At 43.5% G+C, this 20131-nt stretch overlaps 2 protein-coding genes across 3 annotated transcripts; one reads left to right on the forward strand and one right to left on the reverse strand.

The window, feature by feature from the left end:
• Nucleotides 1–4027: 4027 nt before the first annotated feature.
• Nucleotides 4028–9576, forward strand: LOC100836317 (phosphatidylinositol/phosphatidylcholine transfer protein SFH2). 2 transcript variants are annotated; one of them, XM_003563601.4, is made up of 11 exons: nt 4028–4323; nt 4524–4552; nt 6333–6416; nt 6536–6589; nt 6694–6771; nt 7754–7807; nt 8128–8187; nt 8275–8370; nt 8504–8605; nt 8688–8768; nt 8945–9576. In XM_003563601.4, exons 1-11 carry the CDS (start codon nt 4269–4271, stop codon nt 9239–9241), a joined length of 990 nt encoding a protein of 329 aa, XP_003563649.1. In that variant the 5' UTR covers nt 4028–4268; the 3' UTR covers nt 9242–9576. The 2 variants fall into 2 exon arrangements, with proteins under 2 accessions (XP_003563649.1, XP_010227536.1); XM_010229234.3 differs by lacking the exons at nt 4028–4323; nt 4524–4552 and adding an exon at nt 6024–6212.
• A 74-nt stretch (nt 9577–9650) lies between these two features.
• On the reverse strand, nt 9651–11676 carry LOC100836622 (phosphatidylcholine:diacylglycerol cholinephosphotransferase 1). The gene is made up of 2 exons (XM_003563602.4): nt 11067–11676; nt 9651–10274 (listed from the first exon to the last, which is right to left on the reverse strand). The coding sequence occupies exons 1-2, from the start codon at nt 11466–11468 to the stop codon at nt 9795–9797; spliced, it is 882 nt and encodes a 293-aa protein (XP_003563650.1). The 5' UTR covers nt 11469–11676; the 3' UTR covers nt 9651–9794.
• Nucleotides 11677–20131: the final 8455 nt, after the last annotated feature.

Consider the following 20131-nt stretch of genomic DNA (forward strand, 5'->3'; position numbering starts at 1 on the left):
GACGGTGCTAATCTGTGAGAGTGGGGAGGGGGCCCCCACAACCCCCCTCTATATATTGCAGTAGCTACTAGCTAGGATAAAGGGTGATGCTTTCCATGTGGAGTTTCCAGTGATGGTGTTTCTCCTTAATTTCCACCTTGTTGCCACAGTTATCCTTGCAGCCTGAATCGACTCTTTTTGCTTCTCTTATCGTATCTTCAAAATCCTCCATATCTGGATTCGGGAGCTCCGGCTTATGGTTCTTCGGCGGACAATCTTTCGGAGTAGGATTTAATTTTCATATTATCGCCTACACTACACCACGTCCCAAATTTGGTGGCCCAAAACTGCCGGCAAAGATGGACATATGGTGGCAATTTGCCCACCGGTGAAGGTTGACGAGAAAATAACTCTTCAAGTCCTCGACCTTCATATACCTGATGCAGCCCATCAGGGGGTCCACTCGAAATCCCACCAAGTATATGCAGGTCGAGTCCCTCAAATTGCGGTTCAAGTCAAGGAACATGATCTTTTCATACCAGAATAAACTGATTTGATTGTAACCTTCCCGATTATCATGCCCGAGACATAGCCGCCAGTATACAAGGCAAGGAGGGGGAGTCGGGAAGGGGGACCTACACACACACACCCTAGATCCATCTGCGCATCATAGCTTCATAGCTACTCTGTAATCTCGATCAATACAATACACCAAAAGCAGGACGTTGGGGTTTTACCTTCCGAGGGCCCTGAACCTGGGTAAACCTTGCGGCTCCCCTAGTCTTTGTTAGTCGACAAGATCGCTGGTGCACCCCGTGCTCTCCATCAGTCGAAAACCCTCGAATCAGGGTATTGCCGAGGTAGCCCCTCGTCAAAGGTTACGCGTGTACGCATGTTTAAAAAAACACCGAGTGTTAGAGAGAGGCTCCGCATTAGACCATTCGTACCCAAAACCAACGCCTGGTACACAATTACAATTTCTGAAAGCAAATAGCGCATGTACGGTAGAGGCAAAAAATGCTAGCATTCATGAATGTGAATGGGCAAACTTTTGTAGAGTTAAGATGTTCTAACTTTTTTGCGCCAAAAGAACAGATGTTCTAACTTTTACACTGTGCATTTGATTTATGATCGATCCATCTTAGTTTTCTCTCGACTAGATCTTCAACATTAGACATCATGTCGGTATGTTTCGATAACTTTTTATGTCTTAGAAGTTACCACTCAATATATATCAAGTTGCCATCTAACTTCTTAGTTACAAATTACCATGTGCTAACTTTATACAAAATAGGATATTGATTTATACATGAAAAATTTCTGCCAAATAATATATGAAGTTGTCACTATAGCAGTAATAAGTTGTCATGTGGCAAATTCATCAAATTATGATGGTAGCTTCTGCATTATCGTCCGGTGTGCCGAAACATGTCCAAAAGGGATCTTATTTCGAAGGCCTCATTGATACGAAGCCATTTTTTGAAAAAAAAACATTGTGAATTAGACAAGTAATTTGAGCTACATAATTTTTTGAATCAAGCAACGCTTATTTGTGTGCATATCTAGCAATGCATGCATGCATCGCACCTCTAGTGAGAAGGCAAGAGAGAGGGCTGAACGGCGGGAGCTGCGTCGCGCGCGAAGACTCCAGCCGAGGCGTTCACTCGTTAATTTGATTTACTCGTAGAAGATTCTCCGTGAACTAGTTTAATTATACTTTAATACAAGTTTTACGATGGTTGGAGATTTTAGAAATCGTCCAACCTAGTTGATACAACGGTGAAAAAACAGGAAGTACTAAAAAGTACTAAAACAAAATTACTGGAAAGTACTAGAAAGTACAAAATTATTGATTTATTTTTGAACCAAATTTTTTTATCGCGTAATCTCTCCCGTGCGTTCTGTTGGTGTTCGCGGTGCGCACATCAAACTCGCCCGACCTACCCCTGGTCCCCTCCATCTCCATTCTCCCAGTCTCTCACCAGTCACCTGTCTCCACTAGTCCAGCAGACCAGCACCATCTCTCTTGATGCAGCCGCCGCCCGCTGCACCTGCGCCCACCCCTGGCCTCCTGTCTTTTTCTCCGACGAGGCTCCTCACGTGTGGCAGGGGCAGTTGGATTGGAATCCAAATCCAGCAGCTAGCAAGACTTCTTGATTTCGGTAGGACTGCTTCTGATATGAGATCCGATGTTCTTCTCCGATGAGGCTCCTCACGTGTGGCCTCCTGTGTTATTCTCCGACCGAGGAATAGGATCGATGCCAGTGGCAGGGATAGGCGTAGCGAGAGAGAGAGAAGCCGGTATGGGTCAGAAAACCTGCCCGTTAGCCTGTTGTGGCCCATGAAAATAAAATTCTTAGGTACAGATCAACGGACATAATTAATTCTTGCGGGAGCATTAAAATTAAAGCACTAAGAAGTACTCGACACCGTAAAAGTCATAACCACAGGCGTTAGGAATTCCTAACTCTGCCACTGCTCATCGTCATTCGGGCCTTGTGAGTGTGTGCCTATTTGCAAATGGCTCTCGAATCGCTCTATCTTTTATTCCAAGATCCCTGTTACACCAATAATATGGGTGTCGGGCGAGATAGTCAAGCCGGCTGTCTCTGCCGATTAACCAAAGCTCGACGGCTGTCTCCACATCGGAACCTTTTTTAGTCCATGACACAGTACGCAGCTATAAAATAGCCATCGCACGGTAAACCGTAGTTGTGACCTCACGTGGCATTCGTCGTTACGTTACGCACGCACGCCGGCTTACCCGGTTACTCACTCCAACCAAATATTCCAAAGCCACAAACAATACTACAAGACCGACCGAGGGAGCATCGATTCTAGCTAAGGCATGTGCCCCGGAGACCCCATGCGTGACGTCCATGAGTCAACCAAACACTTGGTAGTGCGGAACACATGGAAAAGAGAAGAAGGGATATATAAAAGAATGTTTGCAGTCATATTCTAGTCCAGAGCCCATGCGGTATCCAGCATCTCTTCCACGGTGGCGCACCCGCCACGCACCAAACTTGCACCTGACTGACTCGGAACACATTCTTTTCTTCAGCGCGCGCATGCTCCACCGGCCCAATACAATATGCCGATGCAGGTTATACCCCCCACGAGCTCTGATTTGCTTTGGGTGCCATGAGTTGCACGAGAGCCACCTAACCAGACAGATTAATGTGCTAACTTTTCTTTCGTTCGTTCAAGAATGAATGCATTCCAGACTTTAATTTAACTTAACTTAGCACATGCATGCTCTCACATGCAAATAATTGGCGTTGGTACCCTTTTGCTGATTCTGGTCAGTTGTTTAGATTTTAAATCTTCACAAATAGAAACCGTGATGCATACTAACTAACAGTATCTTACTGTTTTTTGTCGGGTTGTGTGCCTATGAAGCAGAGAGTGGGTGCCTATGGTTAGTTGTTGATCAGACACTTAAAACTATAGTAGACTGAGATCGATTGAGATTTCCGAAATTTTTGGACAACACATGAAGAGATAATCTCTTCGAATTAGGGGATCAGGTGCACATATATATATACGCACCAACTAATTAACTCTTGGTGTGGTAGTAAAAAAAGCTTTATGCAACAAGAAAATATACTACTACTCCGTATATCTGTAACTCAATTATCTAGTAATCAATCACTAGAACCGATATAGCAAGTTTGGAACGCCACGGGAGAAAATACGGAGCCTTGAACAGAGGGCCTGTGAAGGATGATGATCTGCTCGTTCCGATCCTTATTATTTTTTGTTTGACTCAGTTCATCCGTTCAACAAAAAATGTCTCATGTTCATTAAAATTTAGATGTATCCTTTGTTAGACGGAGGAATCAGACGAAGAAAGTATCTTTATTTACTAGAATATGAACAAATTTTACGTCAAATGTATTCAGCTTAAAAAAATGCTAAATTTAGTGCAGAACGAAGCATTTAATCAACACTGCCGTGTCAACAACACCTCGTATCGGAGTCGCGTAGAGGGTTAAATATGGCAAATCGGTATCGGAACCGTATCCCTTTGCCTTATTTAGCACACTGGACGGCCAAAGCCGTTGTTCCAGCTCGAGTGGACCTCAAGTCTCAAACGCCGCAACGCCGCTGACCAAAGAACTCGACGAGACCGTCGTCTCCTCCCCCACCAACCAACCAGCACCCGAGCAAACGGCCCCGGCGAATCTTTCCCTCATTGTCCGCCCCCTCCAAATCGGCCGCTCCCGCCTCCTCCTTCTCTCTCGCAGTCCGAGCCCGGGGGGGAGCACCGCCCGCCGCAAAGCGCAATGGGAGCCGCCTGCGACGGCGCCGTCGAGCAGCTCGCCCGCCTCATGGACCAAGGTGCGCGTGTGCTCTGTTTGTTTGTCAAGTTTCGAATATTTTCTTGGGTTTCGCAAGAGTGGTTCGTCCATGCCAGTCCGGAGATTTTCCCCCTTTCTTTCGACTTCTGGACTTCTGGTCATGTGTGTATGTGTGAATTTGTACGCATTTGCTTGGTGCTAATTACTGTGCGCATTTGTTTTTGTATGTTTTTTTTGCAGTCGAGGCGCCGCTGAAGAAGTCGTTCCAGGTATGGTGGCTCTTTCTATGTTTCTCACACCTTAAAAAATCTTCTATTGTTGGTTCTCTTGGGTTATTCTGCTGTTTCAGTTGGTTTAGACCATTGCTTAGTTCAGCTCAGTTAACACAACTAATTTGGTTCGAATGAATTAGGGGAGATGCTTGATATGTTTGTCTGAACGAAAAATGCTTCATTTTAGTTACTTTCTTGAGACCTGTCCTTCTAGTTGGATTCAGGAATGGGGCATTTCGTTGACATGCTTGAACTTGGATGATGTACTGATGAACTAGTGCTAGGCATGTACCTGAAAAAAAAATAGTGGTAGACAATTTTTTGTGTATATATGGAGTAGGATAATGGATCTACGGCTATATTTTTGGTAAGAAAAGTAGGCGCAGTATTGTTGTATTCGGATTCAAGGTGTTCTTTTGTTGTTTGGCGTAGGCCACATATTTGGGATTTTCGGGGATAATTTTGAGTAGTTTGACAATGAATTGAGGCTGTGAATGTGAGGAGTGTGTCTCAGGGAATTGTTCTGATTTCCGGTCCACTAAATCAGCAAGTGGACAGTGAGGTGTTCGCAGCCGAGCCTCCTGATCCTTTTTTTAGGGCATCGAGCCTGCTATTAGTTCGTATCAATGTGTCCGTCCGAATTTTCTCTTTAGTTTTCTTTTGTCTGTTACACATTCTTATAGCAGCTCCTCCCAAGTTCTTTGGCATGATTTCATTTTCTTCCCTTTAGTCCGTCAGAAATCAGCTGGTGGACCGTGAGGTGCTGGAAAGTTGTACTCTCAGGTTGAAGGCACAAGTTGATACGTATCCTAAGCGAGAATTGCGTGTGGATTGCCTTTTATGCTTCTGTGATTACCTAAATGCTCTCTAAAAGTAAGGCTTTAAAGCCTGAGTGCTGAGTAGAGATGTCAACTTATTCCAGATCAGAATCTCTTATTTAGTGGAGTGGGAATCAAGATTGCAGTGCTACTAACAGCAGAATTATTGTGTCAAAAGTATTAGCGCATGGAAGGACCATTTTCATTCAAAATGACAACAGTATCCAAGTTATTTAATAGGAAATATGAATCAACTTCGGCCCATCTCTCAGTTTCTGTTTGTTTTAATAATTTGTAAAGAACATGTCTGGTTGTTATAAGTAACACATGTCTGTGAATTCATTATGTTTACTTTTGAGCTTGTAGGAGATGTATAAATAGTCATTATGCCATGTGCACACTGCGCATATTCTATTTTCGCAGCTTGTGTGAAAAAAGAATATTGTTTCCTTCTGTGATAACAAAACCCGACTTTTAAAGTCTAAGATTCTATATTCCTTTCGCCATAACATTTTTTTTACTTTTAAAGGCTAAGTTTATATGATAAAAAAAGAAAAGATAAAGGCACTCAAGATAAGCATATACCTATCACTCAGCTACTTTTGAAATCTTGTCTTGCAATGGGTTGAACTAGTATCTAGTTCTTATGATCTTATCTTTCTACCTCTATTTTTTAAAAGCACTTGCTACCTCTATTTACAAAGGACCCTTCTAATTTATGAAACCCTCATTTGTGATCCTGCTGTTACTGGGATATTACCATATAACAGCACTAATTACTACTACAAGTGCTTAAAGCACTACAAAAGTAGCATATCAATAAGATTTTAGCCCCAGTGGTATGGAATTACCATATCGGAAAGAGTTATACCATTTGAGATTCTTGAGTAGCTTTTCTGTTACTCTGAGGAGATTTTCTAGGGTGTTGAATTCTCAATTACATGAGTTTCTTTTTTCAGAATGTGCACCAGGGCTATCCAACAGAGACACTAGTGCGTTTCCTTAAAGCTAGAGACTGGGATGCAACTAAGGCTCATAAAATGGTAATTTTACATTACATCCCCTCCCCCCCCCCTCCTCGCCACCTCCCAGATATTATTGAATGGTTAAGTAAATGTTACATGGATTGTTTCATTGCTTAAGGATATTTTGTTTCTGCTAGCTTGTAGATTCTTTGAATTGGAGGATACAAAACGAAATTGATAGTATATTGGAGGTGAGTGGTCGTTCTTCTATGACAAGCTTGGTTATTGCCTCTGAATATATTCCTGTTTGCATTTTTTTTATTACTGATCATCTGAATGTGTCGATCATTTGCAGAAACCTATAGTCCCATTAGAGTTGTACAGATCGATACGAGAATCACAGCTTGTTGGATTATCAGGATACTCAAAGGAGGTACAGCTGTTTTAAGCTAATCATCTTTTATTTCTTTCATTATTGAATACTGCCCTTTTATGTAGTACTCCCTCCTTTCCTTATGTAAGGCCTGATTCCAAATACGAGTTTTCCACAGTTGTAAGATCACTTTCTAATTCATCTTTCTTAAACCGTGTCCCATTTAATTGCAAGTCTCTCAGGCTCCAAATCTAGATTAAGTGTGACCAATACATGCCTACCATTCCAAACCTGCATTAACTACAAGTCTCTTGGGTTCCAAATCTATTGGCCAAAACAGAAATTGAGAACCTTTTTTGAAACATGTGCTCTTTGCCTTGGTACCACAGAATTTCATATGGGGCCGTAATACATATATGGAAGGAGGGAGTACTTGTTTCCTCGGAGTGTATGTGAACTGCAACATTCTGCATACATGTATCTTAGCTGTTGATTCTAGCGTGTGGCTGAATTCTGTAGAAACGTCTGACAGATGACATTAGATACATTCACCTTCAAATACATAAGTACATCTAGTTGCACTATAAAAGGTTAAGTATATTGAACAATCAGTTCTCACAGAGTTGAGGTAGGTCAACTCTGAATTTCCTTTGATCAGAAACTTTCAGTAAAATTGTATGCCCTTTTGGAACTCCAAGTTTCTCTGGAAAGTACTATATCCAAATTACAGTCTCCAATTTTTTTGCTATTACTTTTCCTATTTTAATGGTACAAAAAGTATTAAATATAATAAAATGAAATTATTTCCGATGTCCGCACACATTGTAACACGACATTTAGATAAAGAGGGAGAAGTAAGTTACTTGTCCTAGTAGTTCATTATTTTTTTGCAATAATTCTATTCTTTGTGCTTTGCCAATGAGTCATTGTGGATCTTTATGCCATAGAAATTTTGACGTCCATTCCATAATTTAATGTAACATAGACGAGTTTAAAGTTATTTAATATTTCCTTTTGCCTTTTTGCCATTTCCATTTGCCAGGGCCTCCCAGTATTTGGCATTGGTGTTGGGCTGAGCACATACGACAAAGCTTCGGTAATTGATCATACACTTCTTACTTATGCAAACTGCATGCTTTTACTTTCTGCTGTGCAAATATACTTCTGATAAGTGTTAGCTTGTAAGGTTGCACCCATGTCAATTATAAATGAAGTAATTATCCTGCATTCCCAACTTCTGATAAGTGTTAGCTTGTAAGGTTGCATCCATGTCAATTAGAAATGAAGTAATTATCCTGCATTGCGAACTTGCGATATTAGTGTAATTAAAAAGGAATACATATTGGACAGATAAGCATGAAGGTTTATTCTGTCCTTTCTCATGTGCATTGAAATGATATTATGTTGCATTTTCAGGTTCATTACTATGTGCAGTCTCATATCCAGATCAATGAGTATCGTGACCGTATTATTTTGGTGAGTGCAACTAAACCTCCATGCTCGCTTGGATCATTCAAATGAAATTTCGTAACAAGTGTTTTTGCTTGCTTATGTTCAATCTAGCCTACGGCGACGAAGAAGTTTGGGCGACCTATTAGCACCTCTATAAAGGTTCTAGATATGACTGGTTTGAAGTTATCAGCACTGAACCTATTGAAGGTACGCTTGCATGGGCATGCCATTTTTTATGATTTTGTGGCTACATGTACGAGGGGGAATATTATCCTGTTTTCCAGGTTATAAGCACACACGCTACTTCATATTTATGATGCTACCTATTGATGGATTACAGATTTTGACTGCAATATCTGCTGTTGATGATCTGAATTACCCTGAAAAGGCCGAGACCTATTATATAGTAAATGCTCCATATATATTCTCAGCGTGTTGGAAGGTATGATACCTAAGATTGTCAGTCTACTAGAACCTTACTAATTTTCATTTTGAACCGATCAATCATTTAATGTTGCTACTAGGTTGTGAAACCTCTGTTGCAAGAGAGAACAAGAAAGAAGATTCATGTTTTGCATGGCTGTGGGAGAGATGAGCTTCTAAAGGTAAGATTACTTGCTAGTGCTACCTTTAAATTGATCATTGGTTGTTGAGCACTACTTTTAACCAAGAAAGGTAAGAGGATAAGAACTCCATGTAATGGATCGTAGTAGTTCCTAACATTTCCATGTTTCATGCTGAGAATATGATTATCACGACCTGCATTTTCTTAACTATGCAGATTATGGACCATTCAGCCCTACCCCATTTTTGCCGACTCGAGGGCTCATCTAAAATCTCACTGAACGATGTCAATAACTGCTTCTCCCTTGACCACCCTTTCCACCAAGAGCTCTACCATTACATCGAGCAGCAGGCACTAAACCAGGAGCTCGTTAAACAGGGTTCTTTACATGTAGACATCCCTGATCAAGACCTCGAGGACGCCAAGATTGTGGAGGTCATTAAGGCTGAGTTTCATAAGCTCGGTGAGCAGAACGGATCGCCAATGGTGACCGTAAATAACAGTGTCGTGTAAGATGTTCAGCCACGACATCGCTAGCTAATTCTGATGAAACTGACTGGTGATTTTTCTGTGTCTGCGATGCTTGCTTGAACACCCCGCTGTTGTTTCATGGCGTGAGGAGTTAGTCTCAAATCCTTGCAGTTCCATGGTGCAAGCCTAAGGTAGAAGAAGCAACCACTGTATGCTAGATAGACATAATCACCTACTCACCTGTTGTAAACGTTTGCCATGTATTGTCCTATAAATGTCCTCTATGCTACATGGAAATAATCCTAGTAACTGGGTGTAGAAACAATGTTCAGAGAAATGCCACCCGTCATTCAGAAATAAATGGTGCATTTTGACCTTGCCACTTACCAGCTTAGCTTAGTTCTTGTGCTGATTCTGTCTTGTTATCTGCTAGGAACTTCTGACACTCGCATTTCAGAAGATGTCAAAGCTCACATAGGACAAACACTGTTTACACAATCAAGTATCAGTAAGTAGCACGTGAATTCTCTTGCATAAAAAATGGCATGGACGATGCCCAATCCACTGTAATACGCCAAGGCCATTGATGATGGGCCTATGATGTAAGCTTCTGTGAGAAGAGAGCCTTCTGGCAGCTGCTGCAGCAACGGTTCTCGCCGCTGTCGACGTTCTTGCTGTCCAGGTACCTGCCGGCGAGCATGTCAAAGAGGAGGCCTGCGCCGACGCCGACAGCAAGGTCGATGGTGTAGTGGCCTCTGCACGCTAGCAGCCTGACGCCCTGTATCAGATTGAGCGCGTCGTATAGGGCTGCCAGCCGGAGACGCCCCACGCGACGCATGTCGGCTGCCGCGATCACCGCGCCCGCGACGTGCCCGGAGTAGAAGAGGAAGAATGACACGTTCCCGACGGGGAAGTCCATCCCAGACCCCAGGAACTCCGCCGGCAGGGGCAGCTGGGTGGAGCAGCCGAGCAGGCCGCGGCAGGTGAACATCATGAGCGTGGCAATGGCGGCACGGGGCCGCTGCTCGGCGAGGATGGCCCACAGGATGTAGGCGGTCTGCATCGCCACGAACACCTGCACAAGAGAAGAAGGTCACACGTCCCATTCAGCATATGGATCCCCTCACGACGATACTGGCAATAACAATGGGGGACCAAGGTAGCTATCTAGCCAGATGCAGTATCTTATCAGGAAATCCATGGATGTGTGAAGAATGCAGGATGATGAGATTCTTGAACTATACCCACAAAAAAAAAGAGATTCTTGAACTTATCGGGAAAGATTGGATGGTGGCTTTTCGGGTGACCCAATTTACCAAAAACCGATACTGATGGTGATGGCTATCTAGCCACACAGTAGTTTATTGCTCCTTTTGCCTCTATGGCTATCAGTCAGTTTTGCTTCCCTCATCAGGAGCGATAACTTCGAAAGTGTATGTCACAAGACCAGAGCCTTGACATAATAAGTCTTATAATTAAAGCGAGAGATGTTGATGTATAACTGCCAACTATATGCATCTTCTTAATTAAGAGTAACAGCCATAAACCCAAATTGGGAACCTCGTGTTCAGAGGAAAATGCAGATATATCCATGTAAAATTTCAAACAAATTGCATTCAAAACATATATGAATATGAAGAAAAAACGTGGAATTCTGCACGAAACACTAAATCCCGAGGGTGGATTTTGTGGGTTTTTAGGTGGTGTGTAGTGACTAATTTGCACATTCTGGAAGCAGAGGTTGCTTCAAGTTTGGTCAAATGGGACATTACGGTCAAAAGGTGAGAAAATAATGGGAATTACTTTAGCACAAGGGTAGATCGGCAGCAGCCCCCTAGGCTCATCGGATCTACGGAGGCGTACTCACCGTGTTGAGCGCGGCGAGGAGCGAGTTGAGCCAGGGCCTGGCGGCGATCCCGTCGTGCATCGCGGCGGTGGCGAGGAAGCCGAGGTCGAGCGGGGGCGCGGCGTGCGGGACCATGGGGATGGTGTATTCCACGCCCATGAAGAGCAGCAGCCCGCACGCGAAGACCACCGGCAGCGGGTGCCGCCACAGGACGCCGGCCGCCCCCGCCGGGGTCATCCACTCGGGCCTGCCCTTCCTGCTCTCTCCCCCGCCCATGCCGACGCCGTCCCCCATCGTCGTCCCGGCGTCCGGCAGCGGGTGGACCTTCTTCCCCTTCCCCGCGCGGCGGCGCGCGTCGATGCCGTTCCCGGCGGCGTTAGCGGCGACCTGGTCCTGCGCGGCGGCCAGGCTGGGCGGCGGCATATGCGCGCGGCTTGGACGCGTCGGCTGGCTGGCCACCGGGCGCGGACGGACGGACGGGTTTGGCCTGGCACTCGTGCGCGCGGCGCGTCACGCGGCCGGTGGTGGGATTTTGTTTGTCTTTGTCTTTGTGTTTGCTTTTGCTGGTTTGTGAATGTTTTCGCCGACGTTTTTTGATTTGTAGCAGCAGCGTTTTCTCCGGAGGGGGCTGCGTGGCGGAGATCCCGATGGAGGAGGAGGTGGAGTTTAATGCGTCTAGGGATTTAATGGCCGGTGATGGGTTTAATGTCTTTATGAGGTGTGGCTAATTATGATTATCGTATTAATGGCTATTAATGGCGCCTACCATTAGCGGCGGGCTACCAGTTCAGACCATGTTGGACAGCATTGGTATACTTATTTCACAGATAAGTGTACTTCTGGTCTTGTTTTAAGTCAAATTTTTCTAGATTTGACCGACATTATTGAAAAGAGTATCAACATATATGACATCAAATCGGTATATTATGAAACTATATTTCAAAACAGATTTAATGACACTAATTTAGTGTCATAAATGTTGATACTTTTAAAAAAAAAAATAGTCAAAGTTTAATATCTTTGACTTAGGACAAACCAAGATGTACACTTATTTGCGGACGGTGGAAGTATACACCAAGTCTTATTTTTTTGTAAAGGCAGGATCAAGAAGGATCTCGAAATTTATTCATTAGTAGTGATCTTAGCACATGAGTACAATCACACCTGCTAAAGAGACCGAAATACAAACAAGTCTCTGGACTTTGCAGAAAGGACCCTTAATGGGGAAGAAGAAACGCAATTGGGTCCTCAACCACCAATCGGAGATCTCCTCGCCGTCGCCGGGGGCTACGCCACTTGGGACGACGAGGCCGTCGCAACAGGCTTGTGCGACCTCCAGTCGGGAGCTGAACTGCCTCCAAATCGGCTCTCTGGCCAGGAGGAAAAGGAACGGCCGCCTTTCGACCAGTAGATGCAGTGGTACGCGGAAGCCGGCAACCGATTGCCGGCGACATAGCTCCTCCCCTGTGACCACCGCTGATGAGCTCGACCGCAACAGGGAAGCTTCAACCCGCCTCCGTCTTATCACCGAAGAACCACCTCCATGGCGACTCCAACAGCAAGAAGAGGACCCGAGCACTTCCTGTAAAGAAAGGACCACAAGATTATTCTGGAGGTTTTGCCGACGGCCATCTCAGCAGCGACCTTCCTCCGGCCACCATAGGGATTTCCGTCGCCAGGCACCGACGACCGCGTCTCACCCACGGCCACAGACTGCCTCCTAATGGCATAGTGCCACACCCCGGCATCAGGCCGAACACCCCTAAGGGAAACCTAACTACGACGGAGCTCCGGACGCCTCCCCCATCCCCGTCCCAACCGGCGACGCCGGCGGCGAGGGTCCGGGCTCGGGCCGAGCTCCAGGCGAAAACTTGGGGGAGGGGAAAGGAGAGGAAAGGGCGGTATACACCAAGTCATAATCAAGAAGATCCCTCCATTTGACAAACAACCTACCCAGCAAAACGCAAATTACTCTTTCCATCCAAAAATATAAAGAAAAATTTGATTGTGGTAGTACAATAAAACCCTTATGTGGGCCGGACCGTAAATCCTACGTAGCGACAACTTAGTCATTATTTCCCAAGATTGGTCAAGATGCCAACATGACACGGTCAATCCAACTAGGCACCGGTCAAAGGAAGTCAACAAGTCAAGCCTTCCATGTCATGGTAAAAGTATGGAAAGAGGTGAAATAGGGGCCAAAAAGGTGTAGTGATGAGGCTTTTAGGCTTTTGTCATGGACCCTTAAGCTATAAATACCCTTTAGGTGATGGACGAACCCCTACTTTTTCCACTTGGTGTACACAAAAGTTATGGACCAAGGAGCTCTTTTTACCACTTTACCCCCACCTTTTTCTCTCCCTCAAGGGTAGACATGGTCTTTTGTCATGTACCCCTAGGCTATAAATACCTCTCATGGGGGCACGTATCATACACTCTCAATTTGAATAAACTCAAATGGAGAGGGTTAGAGTGCTCTCTCTAATGTTCGCTTTCAAGCTCCGCTTTCGACTAAAAGTCGACCGGCCTCGAGAAAACCTTCTAGGGGACTCTAGTTTCGAGGCTCTACGTGAACTTTGGTTAGCGCGGGCTCGAAGGAGAATGGGTTGGGTTAGAGTTCCGAGGGTATCCTAACCTCGATACTGGGAAAGACCCGTTTGATCCAAGTACGAGTCGGCCCCGACGAACCTCTCGCTAAAGGTGTACATCTTGGGAAGATCCGTTCGGCCCAAGTACTTGCCTAACAACCTGTCGAAGCTTTTCCTAACATAGGATTAAGTCGTACCCGTAGGGTCGACCGAACTTATTAAAAAAATATCGACGTGTCAACTTGTCCAAGTGTATGGCGACCTGCGTTATAAGACCGGCATACACGCCCTACTTTTATACGCACTTGTGCCATCGGACATTGGCACCCCTTATTCTAATTGTTGTCAAAAACAACATTGAGAATTGAAAGAATCAGGGAAACATTTCTCATGGGAAGGACGTTGAAATTATGAGCCTCATTTTGCAGTTAATTCTTTACTAGACCAACCGCAATGCAGCATTGAGTATAAGTGCAATTAAGAATCAATTTGACGACATGGAACGAGTATATAGAGAAATGTGAGAGGAGTTCAAAGATCAATTTGTCTGTGTATTTTCGGAATTCTAAGTATGTATATAACACAAATATCGTATAAAAAATACTTTTGGATACAAATATGATGACTACATATGTGTCACAAAACTCTAATTCGTCACTTTAACTGTTGGTGTTGGGCAAACCTAATCTTGAGATGCACGTCTTACTTTTGCAACTGAAGGAGGATGTACTTATATTATACTTCTTCCGATCCTAAATTGTTGTCGTTCTTTTAGTTCAAATTTACACTAAAACAACGATAAGAATTTAGGATCGAGGGAGTAATATTCTGCATACCTGTCAGCAAGAGATATTTTCGAATAACGGGGCACATTGTCACATATAATCCACTGGACCATACTTGAGTTCTTTATCATTTGAACTAATCTTAGTTAGGAAAGTGATCCTGATTAACTGCTTCGCAATCGGTGTGGTAAGGTGTCGGTGTTTCATGTTTGTAAGTACCGCGATGTCGTGTGCTAGTACAAAAGCAGAGCACCAAAAAGCAATTTCGATTTTTGGGCGTGAGGTAACTAAGTTACCCTTTGATAGACTACGTGGAACGTTTGCCAAGAAGAAATCAAACGACCATGACGTCTGGAGAATCAACATGCACTTGTTGAAGCGTTATTTGCCGTGTTGTCTGTTTGCTGGTCCTATTTCTAATCAACCTGTAACCACACTTATTCCCATCCCACTCAATGTACGAGTAAATGAGTAAACCCTGGTAGGTAGGAAACTAGTGCAAAAAGATTTAAACCAACTTTGCGACAACGACAACGTTTTGCCCTTTGGATTTGGCAATGAAGGTGCAACCTGCTTTCTCGTAGGCTGGTAGTGTTGATTGCGAGCTGGCGTCGCCTACCAGTTGCACATCAAATATTGCCTTGTTATTAAATTATATTTTCTTCTTTCAAAAGTTGACATGCTTAAGACAAAGCTTTGATATGCAATTTATATGATACGGACACAATTGTTAGAAAGAACTTTTCAAAACAAATATACTTATAGAAATTTCATGTATGAAGAACACATACTAATTCAGTAATTCTTGATCAAATATATGTTCTAGCAAAATCAAATATGCCACCTTTGTGAACAGGAGTGAGTATCGCCTTACTTAAACAAGCGTGCGCAAATAGAGTGTAGGGCCATGTTTAATCTGTCACAGTCTCTTTTCCACATGATTTTGAGCTGAGCAATTAATGGCCGCGAAGCAACCAGCCAAAAAACAAAATAATTGGTACTCCATGTGCTACGGTCTAACGCATGTTTGTAATTTTGTGATAATGTTTAACTCATTTCATATTTTGTACCACATTCTAACCCCACGGTCGTTACTGTTACATTGTGCCGGATTTTACTCTGTTTAACAACTTTTCTTAATTTTACATGGCAGATCCACATATCAGGCCTAAGGGCAGATGATTGGATGCCAAAGTGAAAGCGCAAAGTTGTCGGCAAGAGTTGACCTGACCCGTTTACATGGCCAATCCAATTCCCTGTCGATCGACCTGACTTGACCAGGAACGTTTAAAGAACACAATAAAACTTTACGTTTTCAATTTGGTCTGATATGTGGACCCGCGCACGTCATATCAAACCTTTTGAAATTTGACAAGCTTATCTTGAAACAGTAAAAAGTTTGAGAACGAACAAAAGTTATAAGCTCTACATTTTGGAACAAACGGAGCGTGATTTTATACACATATAAATACGCGCTCATGTCCTTTGTATGTTTTGTAAATTCTCATATAAAAATGTCCATTGTTGTGCCTAGCTTGGACAAAAAGGACGAATCCAATGCTTTAGAAAAGCAATTTTCAAGTCGATACTTTTTCCTCCCTCCGTTTCATAATTTTTGTCGTTGCTTTAGTACAGATTAGAACTAAAATAACAACAAAATTATGGGACGGAGAGAGAGTAGAATACAGTACTCTAGCTATTCAATAATATTAGAAACATCGGGGAAAGCTAATCTACTATATAGCTGGATGCAGACTAGTTTCTGGGATCAGTCTTTGGTAACATGGATGACGGTAGTCGCGGGTAAATACATTTCGACCATGGACAAGTCCTTGTTGATTTGTTGACTGGAAACGATCTTGTTGATTAGTCGACTGCGTTCGTCTTGTTGATCATCACCCCTATCGTCGTACTTTATTTCTACCAACTTGAGTTTGGAGATTATGCTCCCCATCTCCAAAATGTTGGGAGTCCAACCATATGGAAACTTGTGACACTGCACAGATGAGCAAAATCGTACAGATTGAATTAGGAATTAGTAGAACGCTGAAGTAAGATAGACAAATTGAGCTAGCTAGGATAAATATACCGTGTCCTTAATTACATATACCTGGCAGTTGCTGAGAGTAAGTTTCTCAATAGAAGGCGCAGTATGCAGAAAACGGCATAGCGTCTCGGTGTTTTCACCTATCTCACACTTGTCAATGACCAAGGTTTTCAGGTTTTGGAATGTAAGCAGTTTGTTATGCTTCTCAACAAGATCACTTATGGCCTGCAACATAGGACGCGGGAGATAATCGCCCCAACGTGGCAGCTTCAGCTGGATTTGATCCCCTGGAAGTTTTTGGCTGAGCTGGTTCGTATTTGTGAGGCCGAAACCCTCCCTCTGTTGGTTGGCGGTGATTTTAATATTATTCGTCGCCGCGAGGATAAGAACAATGACCGTTTTAATGCTAAATGGCCTTTTGTTTTCAATGCTATCATTGAAAGCCTGGATCTACGTGAAATTGCTTTATCGGGTAGACAATTTACTTGGGCTAGTAGAGAAGTTGGACCGCGTGGTCTCCAGTATTGGTTGGGAACAAAAATTCCCTATGGTGTCGGTTCATGCGTTGGCTCGGTCGGGGTCAGACCATACAGCACTAATTATCGATTTCGGGGATCAAGCAAGCACATCTAGGGAACCGAGCTCAATTTTCTTTTGAGCTGTCGTGGTTGAATGAGGAAGGTTTTTATGATATGATCGCCACGGAATGGGCATCCGTGACATCAGGTCATACGCCTATTGAGCTTTGGCAGAATAAGATTAGGCACCTTCGTCATTTCCTTCGTGGATGGGCTAAGAACCTGAGCGGTAAATATCGGAAGGAGCGGGACCGCCTACTTAAAATTATCGATGACCTTGATATTAAAGCTGAATCCGTCGATCTCTCGATGCCAGAGCGTGCCGCTTTGAGAGAGGCTAATGATTTCGTATCTAAGCTTCGACGCGATGAGGACTCTAAGTGGGCTCAACGGGCTAAGGTCAAGTATATTTAGGAGGGGGGAAATAACACGAAATTCTTCCACCTTATTCGCCAGTGGGAAACACAGAAAGAAAAAAAATCTTTCAGTTAGAGCAGGACGAGGGGACTATTACTGGCCAAGCTAACCTTCAACGCTTCATTTCGGAATATTATAAGAAATTATTTGGGGCATCGGTGCCAAATTCTTTCTCTCTTGTGGAAAATCAAGTGGCCGATATATCTCAACTCTCTCCCACGGAGAATGCCATTCTTGTGGCTGGGTTTATGGAAGAAGAGGTGCATGATGCTGTTTTTCAGATGGAGCGTAACAAAGCACACGGTCCTGATGGATTTCCCGCTGAGTTTTTTCAGATATGTTGGAATATCATTAAACCCGAGTTGATGGCTCTTTTTGGTTAGCTTCAAGCAGGACAACTGCCCCTTTTTAAGCTTAATTTTGGGGTCATCATGTTGTTTCCTAAAAAAGAGGACGCGGTCCAAATCCAACAATGCAGGCCTATTTGTTTTACTTACTGTGAGTTTCAAAATCTTCACGAAAGTTGCCACTAATCGCATTTCTGGGATCGCTCACCAGGTGATTAGTCCTTCTCAAACGGCCTTCATGCCTGGACGTCACATCTTAGAAGGTATAGTGGTTCTTCATGAGACTATCCATGAGCTTCATCGGAAGAAAATGGATGGGGTTTTATTTAAAATTGATTTTGAGAAGGCGTATGATAAAGTTAAATGGCCCTTTCTGCAACAAGCGCTCCATATGAAAGGTTTTGATCCGATATGGTATAATTGGATCTCCCAATTTGTTCAAGGTGGGAGTGTGGAGGTTAAAGTGAATGATGACATTGGCCATTTTTTTCAAACTCGCAAAGGTTTGAGATAGGGCGATCCGCTGTCACCTGTGCTCTTTAATATTGTCACGGCTTTGTTGGCCATTTTAATTGCTCGGGCCAAAGAGGATGGCCAAATTGGGGGCTTGGTTCCTCATTTAGTTGAGGGAGGTGTCTCTATCCTCCAATATGCGGATGACACAATTATTTTCATGGAGCACGACTTAGCGAAAGCCGTCAACATGAAACTAATCCTTTGTATTTTTGAACAATTGTCGGGCCTAAAAATAAAATTTCATAAAAGTGAGATTTTTTGTTTTGGTAAAGCTAAAGATGATGAACATAGCTACATGAGCCTCTTTGGTTGTGAATCTGGAACACTCCCATTTCGCTATCTGGGAATTCCCATTCACTGTCGTACGCTCGTTAATAAAGAATGGAAATCGGTGGAGGATCGTTTTGAGAAAAAACTGGGTTGTTGGAAAGGGAAGTTGTTATCCTACGGTGATCGGCTTACCCTAATCAATTCGGTTCTGACTAGCATGCCCATGTTTATGTTATCCTTTCTTGAAATTCCAGTCGGGGTTCGTAAAAGATTGGATTTCTACAGATCCCGTTTCTTTTGGCAATCTGACAAGCATAAGCGCAAGTACAGACTGACCAAATGGAATATTATCTGTCGTCCCAAAGATCAAGGCGGACTCAGCGTGGAGCTTTAGGAGATTAAAAATAGATGTTTACTTAGCAAATGGTTGTTTAAACTGCTTAACGAAGAAGGAATGTGGCAAGAGATGCTACGAAATAAATACCTTCAGAATGGCACTCTGTCCCAGACGATCGCCAAACCAACTGATTCTCAGTTTTGGAAAGGACTTATGCGGGTTAAAGATGATTTTTTTAGCCGTGGTGCTTTCATCCTCGGGGATGGGTCTGAAATTCGTTTCTGGGAAGATACCTGGCTTGGCAATACCCCGCTTTCCTATCAATATCCATCTTTGTTTCATATTGTGCAACATAAAAATGTTTCGGTTGCCACGGTCTTTGCGACGATTCCTCTAAATATACGTTTTAGGCAGAACCTGATCGGGGCCAATTGGACAAGATGGTTACATTTGGTTCAATGTTTGATGATGGTTAACCTCTCGAACAAACCTGACAGCTTTGTGTGGAGTGTTACTCCCTCAGGCGTCTTTTCTGTGAAGTCTTTATACGCTGACTATATGGATGGGCAAACGGTCTTTCATCAGAAATTCATATGGAAGTTAAAAATTCCATCAAAAGTCAAGATTTTTATGTGGTTCCTCGATCACCAAGTTTTATTAACAAAAGATAATCTTGCGAAACGAAATTGGGAGGAGAGTTTAAAGTGTTGTTTTTGCGAGTCTAATGAGACTGTACAACATCTTTTTGTCTCTTGTCCCCTTGCACGTATTATTTGGTGCATCGTTTTCTATGCTTTTAATTTGCCTCCACCGACATCAATTTCCAATGTGTTTGGCAATTGGCTTAATGGTGTGGAAAAAAAGATTAAAGCCCAAATTCGGATGGGAGTTTCGGCTTTCTGTTGGGCTATTAGGAACTGTAGAAATGATGTTATTTCTAATCGATCAAGAACTCCTCATTTTTTGCAGGTTATCTTCAAAGCCACACACTGGATTCGTCTTTGGGCTTTGCTGGTCCCCGCGCACCAGCGGGCACCTTTGGATACTGGATGCAACCGGTTGGAGATGGTATCTCGGGATATCTTCAACCGGCTGGCTGGCGGTGTACTAGTCGTCTAGATGCATAGAATTGCTATGTTTTCTTTACTTCGTTGGCTTATCCTTGTATCCCCGATCGCTGATCGGTGAATTTGATGACTTG

This window comes from Brachypodium distachyon, chromosome 1, assembly GCF_000005505.3.
Source record: "Brachypodium distachyon strain Bd21 chromosome 1, Brachypodium_distachyon_v3.0, whole genome shotgun sequence".
In the NCBI taxonomy this organism is placed as follows: domain Eukaryota; kingdom Viridiplantae; phylum Streptophyta; class Magnoliopsida; order Poales; family Poaceae; genus Brachypodium; species Brachypodium distachyon.